The sequence below is a fragment of the Octodon degus genome, unplaced genomic scaffold (genome assembly GCF_000260255.1).
Source record: "Octodon degus isolate 3935 unplaced genomic scaffold, OctDeg1.0 scaffold00219, whole genome shotgun sequence".
In the NCBI taxonomy this organism is placed as follows: Eukaryota; Metazoa; Chordata; class Mammalia; order Rodentia; family Octodontidae; genus Octodon; species Octodon degus.
This window is the reverse complement of record NW_004524795.1, coordinates 1,066,803-1,080,413: the sequence shown is the minus strand read 5'-3', so window position 1 is coordinate 1,080,413 and position 13,611 is coordinate 1,066,803. Positions and strand designations below refer to the sequence as shown.

The 13,611-nt window shown below is 45.0% G+C and overlaps 1 protein-coding gene across 1 annotated transcript in view; it reads left to right on the top strand.

Annotated features, from left to right (window-relative positions):
- LOC101587154 (myosin-13) overlaps positions 1-11,512 on the top strand; it is a 60,052-nt gene extending 48,540 nt beyond the window's left edge. The window contains 10 exon segments of the mRNA XM_023705421.1: positions 696-769; positions 807-931; positions 1,732-2,040; positions 2,121-2,324; positions 4,898-5,023; positions 5,317-5,487; positions 7,997-8,101; positions 8,199-8,294; positions 10,936-11,076; positions 11,498-11,512. Of these exon segments, the coding sequence (XP_023561189.1) occupies positions 696-769; positions 807-931; positions 1,732-2,040; positions 2,121-2,324; positions 4,898-5,023; positions 5,317-5,487; positions 7,997-8,101; positions 8,199-8,294; positions 10,936-11,076; positions 11,498-11,512 (1,366 nt within the window).
- The last annotated feature ends 2,099 nt before the right edge of the window (positions 11,513-13,611 follow it).

The following is a 13,611-nucleotide window of genomic DNA, read 5'->3' as shown; positions in this document are numbered from 1 at the left end:
CCAGTGCCACCCCTATGTGGCCACAGCCTCCTCCTTCCTGCTACCCTGCAAAATCTTCTCTCTACTCAGCTCACACATACCATGTGCCCTGAGGCTGGAGGCTCTGTCAGTGTAAGACATAGTAGTCACCAACTCCTTCCTCCTCCCCTGTGCTGAGAACTGCAGCTAGGGCCTTCTCCTTGAGCTACACCTCTACCCTTTGTTTATTTTGCATTTTGAGACAGGGTCTTGTTAAGTTGGTAAATTGCCCAGATGGAGCTTGAGCTTGCAGTTGTCCTGCCTCGGCCTCCTAGAGTGCTGGGATAACAGGTGTGCACTACTACACCTGGGACTGAGTCTCATTTTCAAAATCTGAAGGCACCCTGGGTTGCCAAGCTCATTGCTGATAGAGAAAAAGACACTGCGGGGATTCTGCCTCTGAGTGGCTTTGGATCCTTGTCCCTCCGTCCCTAGGACCTCAGCCCTCTGACCTATAAAATTAGAAAAGGAGACCCAGTACTTTCTGAAGCTGCTGCTGATCCCAAAAGACAGCAGCTCTGTATTTTCTGATCATCTCTGTGACCGTTTTTGCACACTTCTTGAAATCTTTGGGCTATAAAAAGTTCTTTCCCTGTTACTGGTTTCCCTGTATAGTTCAGGTGAGGTGACGCATCTGTGTCTTGTTGACACCTCCTTAAACAGCCCCCCTGTATTCTCTCCTATAAAAATGTCATGAATGAACTGCAAACCCCTAAATCACCCACTAAATGCTGATGCTGCAACCTGGAGCCTGTCGAAACACCCTAAATCAAGCCTGTTCTTTACAGAAGAGATATCTGACTTAACCGAGCAGATTGCAGAAACCGGCAAGAACCTTCAGGAAGTAGAAAAGACCAAGAAGCAAGTGGAGCAGGAGAAGTCTGATCTCCAGGCTGCCTTAGAAGAGGTGGAGGCAAGTGTCCTTCCTGAGCATGGCCCTCAGAAGGGCAGGGAAACAGGGAACTGAAAGAGGCAGCCGTTGCCCATCCAGAAGGGCCCTTCCTGCCACCAGGCACCCTCTCCATTGGGAAGAACATCCAGCCATCCCTGTGGTCCTAAAAGCTCTGTACTCTGCCCCTTATCTCCTGGGACCCAATAGCACACATTTCCTTTTGAGAGTAAACACATATATCTATTACATCATCAATATCTTTTTAGGAAACAAACAAACAAAAAAATCAATCACCAAACATCCTGAAAACCAGCTTAAAATCCTTCAGTTAATGCTTAACTTGGATTCACCCCTGGCATTCTTGGCTATGGGGGATCCTATATAATCAAAAGAGATCCAGGGTCCCTTGGTGTAGTCATCAGCCAGGGTCATGGAACACAGTTGGCTGAGGGGCTCCAGGGAAAATCTGAACACATGGTAGTAAGAGAGCAAATCTCCTGTCAGTATGGAGAATGGGTTAGTTCCTAAATTATATTTACTATTAAAATACAGGTTCTCCATAGGACATTTACTATTTCAAAAGATGCTCCTTCAAGATAGGAGTATTTGTTAAGACAGGATACAAAGATTTAGTCCCTGTTTTGTCACAATTAGGGACACTTCGGAGCAAGTCAAACATGCAACCTCTAAGTAATGTTCTCTTCCTCTGTAAAATAGGTATAAAAATGTGTGAAATACCCATTTTATCATGGGGGGGCGTGAAAACCTGCACCAAAATGGTGATGCCTGTGTCACTCCAGTCACTCCTTTTCCTTCATCAGGGTTCTTTGGAACATGAGGAGAGTAAAATCTTGCGCGTCCAGCTAGAGCTCAGCCAGGTGAAATCTGAGCTGGACCGCAAGGTCATTGAGAAGGATGAGGAGATCGAGCACCTCAAGAGAAATGGCCAGCGGGCAGCAGAGGCCATGCAGAGCGTGCTGGAGGCTGAAATCCGCAGCCGGAACGATGCCCTCAGGCTGAAGAAGAAGATGGAGGGGGATCTCAACGAGATGGAGATTCAGCTGGGCCATTCCAACCGCCAGGTGGCGGAGACTCAGAAACACCTGCGCACGGTGCAGGGGCAGCTTAAGGTGAGCCCTGGCCGCTCCCACAGAGCATGCGGACCTCAGCCCGCCCTGCAGCTTGGGCCTCACTCCTGATTCTCCCAAAGGATTCCCAGCTGCACCTGGACGATGCCCTGAGGAGCAACGAAGACCTCAAGGAGCAGCTGGCCATTGTGGAGCGCAGAAACGGCCTGCTGCTGGAGGAGCTGGAAGAAATGAAAGTGGCCCTGGAGCAGACCGAGCGAACCCGCAGGCTGTCGGAGCAGGAGCTGCTGGATGCCAGCGACCGAGTGCAACTGCTGCACACGCAGGTGCGTCTGCTCTTGCTGGCCCAGAGTCCATCCTAGGTAGGTAGGGCCTCCTGCATCGCCAGGGGCCTCTGCTCCCCTCAGGTGAGCCCACATTTAATTAAAATTAAATGATATTCAGAAAAGTAACTAATTCAAAATTAAATATTTCAAAATAATATTGAAAAATTAAATAGTGAGTCCAACTAAGAGGCCAGAATGTAGTGGATCATATGTATGAATCTGTGATCAATTCAGAGCACTCAGACAGTATTTGGTTAGGTTCATATATACAAAAATATCAACTAAGAAAAGGCTTTCATGATAGTAAAGAATTACTAAGAATAAAACATAACAAAAGTACTGGAAAAGGGGCCGGGGAGATGGCTCAGTAGAATAAGCGCTTCCCTGGCAAGCGCAAGGGCCTGAGTTCAATCCCTGGTTCTGCCAAAAAAAAAAAAAAAAAAAAAGTACTGGAATGGCAAATATATGACCAGCACTTCTAACAATTTGAGGATAGGATATCACACAAAGTTCTAGTATGTGGTGGACGTGGACGGTGTCCATGACATTTCCTGGTAGCCAGGTGTCACTCATGAAACTGAGCTGCTGCTATTTCCTTGATATCTACCCTGTAGACCTAGACAGAATCATGACCCATAGCATGCAGGAGAAGTCCATGTGTAGAGTATGCTGATGGAAATACTTTGCTGCTGTATATAAAAGAGTAATTGAAAGAATGTTATATTTCTCTTTTCCTCGTGTGTTTGTTTGCCCTATTTGGTGGGTTTTTTCCATTCTCATTCATGGAGTTATGGTCATTTTGATCACTCTCTAGAATATCTTTTAGTAGTCTGCGTAAGGTAGGTTTTGTCATCATGAAATTCTTTAGTTGTTCTTTGTCATGGAAGTATTTCACCTCTCCATTAAACTTGAAAGAGTTTTGCGGGGTATATCAATCTGGGTTGGAATTTGTTTTCTTGCAAGACTTGAAGTACTTTGCTCCATGCTCTTCTTGACCTGTTGGCTTGTGAAGAGAAATCTACCATTATTCTGATGGGTTTTCCTTTAAATGTGATCTGTTTCTTTTCTCTAGCAGCTTTCAGTATACTGTTCCTGTGCTGAATTTCTGAGATCTTGATTATTATATGTGTGGGTGTGGCTTTAATTGGGTTGTTGTTATTTGGAGTTCTATACACTTCGGTTACCTGAATATAAGATTGTTGCCCCATATTTGGGAAATTGTCTGCTACTACTTCTGCCCATCTTATTTTAATATCATTCCTATTGACTCCTTCCTCATTAATGCCTGTTAGTCTTATGTTGTTCATCTTTACATTGTCCTGCAAATTTTGAATTATTTTTTCCTGCAGCCTAGTTGTTTTTAAGAGATGTTTTCTTACTTTTTCACTAGCTCCAATGGTGTCTTTAAAGTCTGAAAGTCTATTTTCACTTTCATTCAAATGGTTTTGCCAGCTTGTGATTGAGGTTTTAATTTTCTGTATAGCACGTTGGATCTGCTCCATGCATTCCATTTATTTCCTGTATTGCTCATTCAAGGATTCCATCATTTTTCTATTCTGCTCTATTTTTTTTAATCAGTGTCTTCTTTAGAAGCACTTAGTACTTCTTTCATTATAGTTATCATTTCTTTTTTTACTTCAGAAATTATTTCTGATCTGATTTCCTCTATACCCTTCTGAAATTGTTTCTTTACTTCAGATGCTATTATTTCAGAGATTTCAGGTGTGTGATTTTCAATTTCTTCTATGCTGATGTCTCCTGCATGTGTTCTGGGTGGACTCGGGGCCTGAGAATGCATTTTTCCCCTTCTCTTTGTCATTTTGTATAGCACTGTCTTCTTACCTTCAGTGTAGCGCTTTGGTGCAGTTGTTACCTTAGCACCAGGTCTGGATCTACCAAGTTCAAACTCATCCAGGTGGGTGTGGCTTGGGTCTGGTTGCTGTGCTCTACCTCTTCCTGCTGCAGCCCTTGGACGTGAATCCACTGTGCCACTTTGGCAAGATGTTCTGCTCTTGGATCAGCTGGGTGGGTCTTGCCTCTAGTCTCTCTGCAGGGAGTTCTGCTTCAGGGTTCCACACAAGGCCTGTCTGATGGAGGAAGTTCCACACACATGCCTGGCCTGGAATGAGGATCTAGTGAACTGACAGGCAGTCCCATTCACAGGCTGTGCCTGGGTGCTGGCTGGAATGAGGATCCAGAAGGCCCCTGGTGGTCCTACTCACACGTTGGGCCTGCACACTGGCTGGAATGAGGATCCAGCGGGCCCCAGGTGGTCCCACTCACACACTAGGCCTAGGTGCTGGTTGGAGTGAGGATTCAGAGGGCCCCTGGTGGTCCCACTCACATGCTGGGCCTGCGTGCTTAGCCCTGAATATTTGAAGCTCTATCTTTATCGTTTGCTCAATTTTGTAATATACATTCTTGGATCTGCTTCAAGACTTTTTGTTTGGTCAAGCATAATGCAGTACCTAGCAGAATAGAATAAGATTATGATTTACTTAACCCCCAAACCTCTCTCTTCCTATTGTCTTAAGTGCGCAAATAAAATCTGATATCTATTTTTTTTCTTGTAGAACACAAGCTTGATAAATACAAAGAAAAAACTGGAGGCTGACTTGGCTCAGTGCCAGGCAGAGGTGGAGAACTCTATCCAGGAGTCCAGAAATGCAGAGGAGAAAGCCAAGAAGGCCATTACAGATGTAAGCATTGTTGGTACTCCCGGAGATGGTATTCAGAGATGAGAAAGGAAGCTTCCAAGCCAGGGCATACCAGATCAGATACATCTCTTTATAAGTGCAGTCAGTTATCTGTAACTGCTTGCGGAGATATCACAAGAGGTACAGTGATTACAGAGGCTAACTGGGACACAAAGACTGGCCCAGGAGAAGAGGGGCTTAATATCATGCTCAAAACCAGTGTTAACAGTGTATTCCATTTCACCGGGCTTGGGATGGGTAGACAGTCCACTAATACATCCTGTGAATGTAACCAGGCCGCCATGATGGCCGAGGAGCTGAAGAAGGAGCAGGACACCAGTGCCCACCTGGAGCGGATGAAGAAGAACCTGGAGCAGACGGTGAAGGACCTGCAGCACCGTCTGGATGAGGCCGAGCAGCTGGCGCTGAAGGGTGGCAAGAAGCAGATCCAGAAGCTGGAGGCCAGGGTGGGTGTTTTGAGAAGACTCTGATACTTGCACACAGAACCGCAATCCAGAAATTTAAGTGGTGGGAAAGTGGTCACTGCTTGACTAGACTGCAAAGCAGGATGGTTTTTATTTTTTTTATTTTTATTTATTTATTTGCGGAACCAGGGATTGAACTCAGGCCCTTGCGCTTGCCAGGGAAGTGCTTATTCCACTGAGCCATCTCCCCGGCCCGAGCAGGATGGTTTTTAATGTTCACTTTCTGTCTTTCATGTGAATTTATACTACACACCTAAGTGGCAGAAATATATTTGCAATCATAAAATCATCCATTTTGGTGTAATTTACATGTTGGACCAATCTTCACTTTGATAAACAATGGCCCATCCAGCATAAAATCTATAGCTTCTTTCTGTTTTCCACAGCAGGCCTCGTTCTCTTCCCCATCTCTAAATGTGATCTGCAGTCCTGGGATGTTTCCCCTCCACCCTGAAAGGAAGGCAATCGCTGCTTTTTCCTCCAAGCTAACACATCAGAAATGTTTAATCTTCCAATGTGGAAGGTCTGCTTGTTCTTTATCTAGAAGCATAGCTTGTACTTGCTCAGTTTCTTTTCTGACTGTTCCCTTCATTTTCTCTGCTCCTCAGTTTTCCCTTTAGATCTGTGATGGCTTCTTTTAATTATTTTTTAAAAATGGGCTGTGCTAGCAATTGACATTTTAGAGAAGGGCTACATGGATGGGATAATTAGGATGTCTTTGTTGTCTCAGGGAGACAGGACATGAAAGAGCTAGAGGGGTGAAGGACAAAGAGAAAAATAGAAAGAAACAACTTTTCCCAGCAGAAAAGCCCCGAAATTCAGTCATTCTTCCTACTAGCCTCTGTAGAATGTGACCACCAGGCACATAATTCCTTTAAATATGAAGGGGATTTTTAAAGTTAAAAACAACAAAATCATAGACACATGAAGAAGAAAAATAAACACCAGGGAAGTTAGAACTCCCCTCCAGAAAAAAAAAAAAATCCCTTCAATGCTTATTTTCAGTCATTCCAAGTCCTGTTCATGAAAATGAGTTTAGGCTGGCACTTTTCATGGACACCTCCCACAGGGAGCTACACTTCATGATTCCCTCCAATGCTACCTTCCTATGGTTTTCTGCTTCCTAAGTTGGCAGGGAGCCCTCAGCCACCACCTATCCCTGCATTTTAAGGCACCTTGATTATTCTCCAATTCCAGCTCCCCAATTATATGAGTTCTATCAACCTTATAAAAGCCTAGAGACAGGCTGGGGAGATCGCTCAGTGGAATAAGTGCTTGCCTGGCAAGCACAAGGTCCTGAGTTTGATCCCTGGTACCACAAAAGAAAAAAAGCCTACAGAGCAATCCAGGGAGTTGGGATAGGGTATGGTTGTTTTTTGTTTTGGTCTTTGTTTTGGGGTTTTGTTTTTGTTTTTGTTTTGGGGGGATTGGCTTTTTTTTTTTTTTTTTTGAGATGCAATGTGGTGTAGGCTGGCCTTGAACTTGCATATATAGCGTAGGCTGGCCTTGAACTCACAACGATTCTCCTCCTACCTGAGCCTTCTGAGTGCTGGGAGCACAGACATGCACCACTATACTTGGCTGGAGTATTTTATAAGACCATATAGATGACAATTTTCCAGGTGCATGAATGGAGGATGGGAATCTTTTTTGGAATGGTTCCCAGAATCTATGTTCACTGGGACCTCTCCAAGTTGACCTCATGAGTCTCCAAACCTGGAATCACCCCTTCTGCAGTCACAAAGATTCTCACTGTGTTGTGAAGTTGGAACCACAGTTGTTGACCTCCAGTTGCAGTGGCTGCCCTCTTCAAGACTTCAGAAAAGGCAGCAGCAACTATGCATCCACAATACCTATGCGGTGTTCTATCCTTCTAAAAATATTTTCACGTTGGAACTGTAGTTCAGTGGTAGAGCACTGGCTTAGCATGCACAAAGCCCTGTGTTCAACCTCCAGCACTGCAAAGGTAATTTTAAAAACTACTATTACACACTTTATCTTATTCCACCCCCACATTTGTGGTAGGATGGGTAGGAGTGGTCAGCCCTGTCCTAGGTGCTGATTCTTATGTCAGTGATGGGGACTGACTCACTCTGGATCTATAACTGGGCCTGCAGTGTGAACGTACTTTTGGCAGCTCCATGTCCCCTCCTGCCTTGCTCTCTCAGGAATCAGATCACCATGAGCAATCGTGCAGGTTTCAGCCTTGCTGTGCTTGTTACACTATGTGACGCCAAAGGAAGAAGCTTTTTTGCCAGATCTGACCCAGCAGCCAGACTCTCTGCACCTAGGGCTGCTTCTGCTCAAAGAGGGCAACTCATTTGAATGTGCACAGCAGGAATGAGCAGTGGCCTGGTGAACAGAGCATGACCTTGGAGCCCCAGGAAGAGACTTCTTAATGAATCCTGTGTTCACCCTAAAATGACCTGTGGGCAAGTGCAGGAGAGGACCTTGGGAACTCTGACCTGACTTCTGTATTCTCTTCACCCAGGTGCGGGAGTTAGAAACTGAGTTAGATGCTGAGCAGAAAAGGGGAGCTGAAGCTCTGAAGGGGGCCCACAAATATGAACGCAAAGTCAAGGAAATGACCTACCAGGTAGAGGTTTCCTCTATGAATGATACATAGACCAAGCCCCGCCAGCAGCAGTCACAGATTTATGGGTCGGTCCTTCTCACCAATGTTCTGTTCATAGGCTGAGGAGGACCGCAAGAATATCCTCCGGCTCCAGGACCTGGTGGACAAGCTGCAGGCCAAAGTGAAGTCTTACAAACGGCAGGCAGAGGAGGCGGTGAGTTCAGGGGTTCCCCGGGTTCTCGCACCCACCTGGGTGTCCCCACAAGCCCTGAACCACAGCAGGTGCCGGGTTAGTAGCATCCTCAGAGCCTCAGAGCTGAGTCTGCACTTGCAGGTATAAAGACAGAGATATCTGCCCTCTTCTTTTCCCTGGTTTGTGTTAAACAAACTTTCCCCACCTCTGCCTGCTCTGTGGCCTCTCATTTTACCCCACTTGGCCAGGCTACCTCTAACCCCTTCATTTGACCCCCACCTACCTCACTGTATCTCACCCCACCCTGACTCGCTCCATCCACACCAGACTCACTCCATCCACACCAGACCTACTTAGCCCATGCTTCTGGCCTTGTATCACCCAACTATCCCCAACCTCCCAGCCTGCCCAACAGTCTCCATCGCCCCTGGCCCTCCTGTGAGGCACCTCATCCTAATCCACAGTGCTGCACTAGGCCCCTCTAGTCCCCTCTACCTGCAGGGTTCCTTCACTCTCCCTCACTCTCACCACTCCCTCACATCCTGCTAATCTACCCCTTGATTAAATAGGTGAAATCAACATGGAAGCAATGGACTGTGCCAAAGCCAGTGTTTCCCAAGAGTCTTCTGGGGGTATGGGGACTAGGTGACATGAACAGCAGAAAGATGGGTGGCCTTTTCTTTTATAGAAAAGAAATCAAAATGTGTGTGAGTGAATGAGGGAGGGCAGAAGCTTGTGCTTAGCCCAGGGAAGCCAACTGGCACAGGCTTGCCTGCACCATCACAGGCGACTTGTGAATTGACACTAATTTATTTTTACCTCACACTAAGGTAATGCTTGATAAAACATTAATACTCAACTTTTAAAATTCTAGCACAATTCAATGCACATAATGGATGCTGAATAATGTTGAACAGTTTTACAATATTAAATGCAATGCTGTCTACTTTGTTAAATTTTCAGTTAGTACTGATACTGTAAAATCCAAATATGCATTAAATCCCATTTTCCTGAAAGTATAGCATCTAAAATGTTTATAGAAGAGTTGGTGAGATAGCTCAGTGCCTGTCAGATGAGTACAAGGTCCTGAGTTCAATTCCCGGTAACAAAAATAAAAAGTAAAATATTTGTGGAAGATCCTTGTTCACCTGCTTTGAATGTTTTTATTTTCCTTTGCCTTTGATGTCATTGGCTTGTGATGTCTGTTTTCATAAGTAATATTAGTGGAACATTCAGCTCTACCCCAACCATAAGAACTTCTCAGTTCTGCTTGGATTGTCTAGAGGCATCATTTGAAATGTTGGGCTGGAATTGGCTGGTGTGGCAGATACTGGACCTCAAGAAATCAAAGGACTTCTTATAAATCTCTTCCAAAACTGCAAATGATACAGCACTATTCAAATGCATGTGTACAGTGTCACAGAGGAAAGTGAGCTGAAATTGGCTGCTATATTTTCTATATGCATTTCAACAAAAGCCCATTTTTTGAATACTAATATTTGACAGCAAAATTAATTCTTATTAATTTGCTAGAATTGTTGTTAGTAATGCAAATAGATAATTATCCACAAGTAATATTTCACTATTAATGGTTTGAAATGGGTGATAAGCAAACCAATCTGAAATAAAATATGAACAAAGCCAGTCAGTTGTGGTGGCACATGTCTGTAATCTCAGCACTCAGGAGGCTGAGGCAGGAGGATCATTGTGAGTTCGAGACCAGCCTGGGCTACAAAGTGAGCTGGAGGTCAGCCTAAGCTGCATAGTGGGACCCTGTCTCAAAAAGACATAAATAAATAGTATAAATACATGCCATTGTATTAAAAAAGAGAAAAGAAATCACTTGGGAAATTTGCTTAAATTAAGTTAAATGAGTTGCCTTCCTTCAAAGATTTCTAAGATTTTGTAAGTAATACGTAATTAATTCTCCAAAGTGGAAGAGTTGTTCTAGAATGTAACATTTCCTACACTTCATTGACTTGGAAACCTCCTGATACTTTGCGTATCATCTACCATGACTAGTGTCTGGAAGAACACAGTGTAGGGGACCTTGCCCTAAACAAAGGCACAAGCATATGGCTTCTTCCATTGCCCATTTTCCTCCTCGCACAGAAGCCTGGTTAGTTTTATCCTAACCTTGAGGGAGCACATTTGAACTGGTCAAATGGGGAGAGAGATACAGATCAGTGCAGATTAATTAGTACAGTCCCAGCAGGATTCATGAGCGCCCAGGTAGAGGGTGCCGGGGAGGCCACATTAGGCAAGAACCTTTGGGTAGCCCTTAAATAGGCCCATACAATGTCCTATCTCTAGACACATAGCTTTGGGCAGACAAACCCAGCCTGTTGGTCTCTGCTTCTTTCAGGTGCCTTGGTAGAACTCTAGACTTGGTAGAACTCTAGACTTGCATCTTTCCCAAAGAGCTATAGGAGAAGTCAGTCAGAGGAGGGGTTAAGGAGATGACCTTAGGAGGGATAGCCACACCTTCAAGATGGACCTAAACAGTGTATATGGCCCTGAGCTGGGAGCCTCATCCTCACACCATGGAGAATGCAGCACACGTTCCTAGCTGCCATTAAGGAATCCAGGCCTCACAAGCTCCAACTCTCTAGAACCCCCAAGTGGTACTCCATAGCCTCATACCCATCCATCTTCTGTTCAGGAGGAGCAGGCCAACACTCAGCTGTCCAGGTGCCGGAGAGTCCAGCATGAGCTGGAGGAGGCCGAGGAGAGGGCGGACATCGCTGAGTCACAAGTCAACAAGCTCAGGGCCAAGAGCCGTGACGTGGGGAGCCAGGTAAGGGTGGATGGCTGGGGGTGGCTTCGTCCAAGAAGCCCTAAGATCCCAGGCTTTAGTGGACCATCCAGGGAAACCTGGGGGAGCCGATTCATTCCCTTGTCTCGGCTGCTGGCCTCTGCACTCACAGAATTTACTATTTAACAAGAACTCCCATGTCCCAGGCATTGAAGAGAATAAGCAACAAGGTGCGGGGGGATGGAGCTGGTGCTCGTGTTGCCGGCCAAGTGCCCTGCTCTTCAGAGGTCTTGTCCCATCTCCAGCAGCTCCACTGCTTCATTTTTCACAATGAGCTGAGAGAGCTAAAGCCACTCCTTAACATCATTTTTCTGAAGTTCCAGGCTTTCCATCTGTTCCACTTGAAGGCAATGCTCAGCCTCCTGTTGAGTTTGACTCATTTCCTGTGTACATTTTTTTTCTCCCACAGAAGATGGAAGAATGAGGCCTTCCTGAGTCTCCTCGCCATGAAGCACCTCCTGGAGAGTGCAGGGAAGTGTGTGAGAAATAAATTTTCCCAAATGCCTGGACTCCTGGCTCGGCTATGTTTGTTACCATGATTCAATCCTTTTCTGAGGGCCTGATTTGCAGATTCGTGCCTGCTGTACTGTAAATACTAAGAATATAAGAAATGTGAAAGTAGAGGCTTTTGCCTGCTTTAGCTACTTTTCTCCCTGCTGAGACAAAATATCCAGCATCCAGAGATGCATCTGAAAACCATCAGATTACTCCAAGATTAAAGGGTGAGAATCTAACCCTTTGCTAGTTAAATCACCAGTTTCCATGAACATTTAAAAATAACAACTAGGCCAGGTGTAATGGAGCAGGTCTGTAATCCCAGCACTTGGGGAGCTGTGGCAGGAGGACTGCAAGTTCAAGGCCAGCTTGGCTCTAAGTGTGAGCCCAGCATGGGCTATATTGTAAGATCAAGGCCAGGCTTGACAACATAGTGTTGTCTCAAAAACCAAAGAAACAAAATTGGCTAGGGTGTAGCTCGGCAGTAGAGTGCTTACTTTGCATGCACAAGGACCTGGTTTCTATTCCTAGCACCTTAAAAATAAAAAGTAAAAATAAACACCCTGTATCACCTTCAAGTTGGAATATCTATAACCAAAAAGACAAGATACAACATGTATTTGTGAGGATATGAAGAAAAGTTGTAGGGCCAGCCAATAGCTCAGTGGATTAAAGTGCCTTCAAGAAGATGCAAGGGCCAGGGTTCAATTCCCTGGCCTGACATGCTGGCCCCACCCCCAAGGTGTGCTGAGACGGCAATTGAGACTGGGTGTGGTGGCGCAAGCCTGTAATGCCAGCTCTTGAGAGGCTGTAAACAGGAAGATCACTAGGAGTCCAATCTAGTAGTGAACACCCTGCAGACCCTTCCTTAAAAATACAAAAAAAGAAATTAAAAAAAAAAAAGAAAAGTCGCTGGGCCAGTTAGATAGCTCAGCGGATTAGAGCCCCTGCTTAGGCAGACACGGGTGGGTGGTTAGATCCCCAGCCTGCCATGCTGCACCGCAACCCCTGGGCGCACTGAATTGGTGAACGAGACTGGGTGTGGTGGCACTTGCCTGTAATTCCAGTGCTTGGGAGGCTCAAAAACAGGAAGGACCACTCTAAGTCTATCTGGGTAGTAAGGCCCTGTAGGCCCTGTACTAAATACATAAAAAAGAATAGTTGTTGATGGAAAATAGTGGATAATATTTATTATTGGATAATATGTATTATCATTAAATGGATAATAGTTATTATGGAAACTATTATAGAGCTCCACGAAAAATTAAAAATAGTACAACCCAGCAGTCGCACTTCTCAGTGTATATGTGCAGGGTATATAATGACCTCATAGAGATATCCCCTCTCTCTGTTTATTACAGCTCTAGTCACAGTAGCCTAGATTTGGAAATGACCTAAGCGTCCGTTCACAGGTGAGTGGATAATGAATACCACGATGCGTACACGCTCGTGTAATGTAATGCCGGTTGGCCCTTAAGAGGGAAATCCTGCCCTTCATGAGAACATCGATGAACCTAAGGGCGCTATGCTAGGTGAAATAAGCTAGAGACAGAAAGACATAATCTCATACATAGAATTTGAGTGAGTCAAATTCATAGAAGAAGAGAGTCAGAAGGTAGCCAGTTGCTGCAGGCCAGGAGTTGGGGAAAATGCGGAAACGTTGGCCAAAGACTGTTAAGCTTCCCATTATGCACCATGAGCAATTTCTAGAAACACGATATGCAACATGGTCACTATGGTTAATGTACATGGGAGGTCCTAAGATCCATCCCCATCACCAAAAGTAAAATTGTACATCATAAATATATATAGCTACTATTTCTCAATTATTCCTCAACAAAATGAAAAACATGTATGGAGAAAGGACCATTTTGAGTAACTAACAATTATCTTCCTAGGAATTAATGATTCTTGCAAATTTAGTTTCCCATTTTCTCCTTAAATTTACAGATAGGGACAGTGGGCACGCAGAGAGGCTGAGCGCTTTGCCTGTCTAGGGCAGAGTGGGAAGTAGGCCTGGTGATCCCA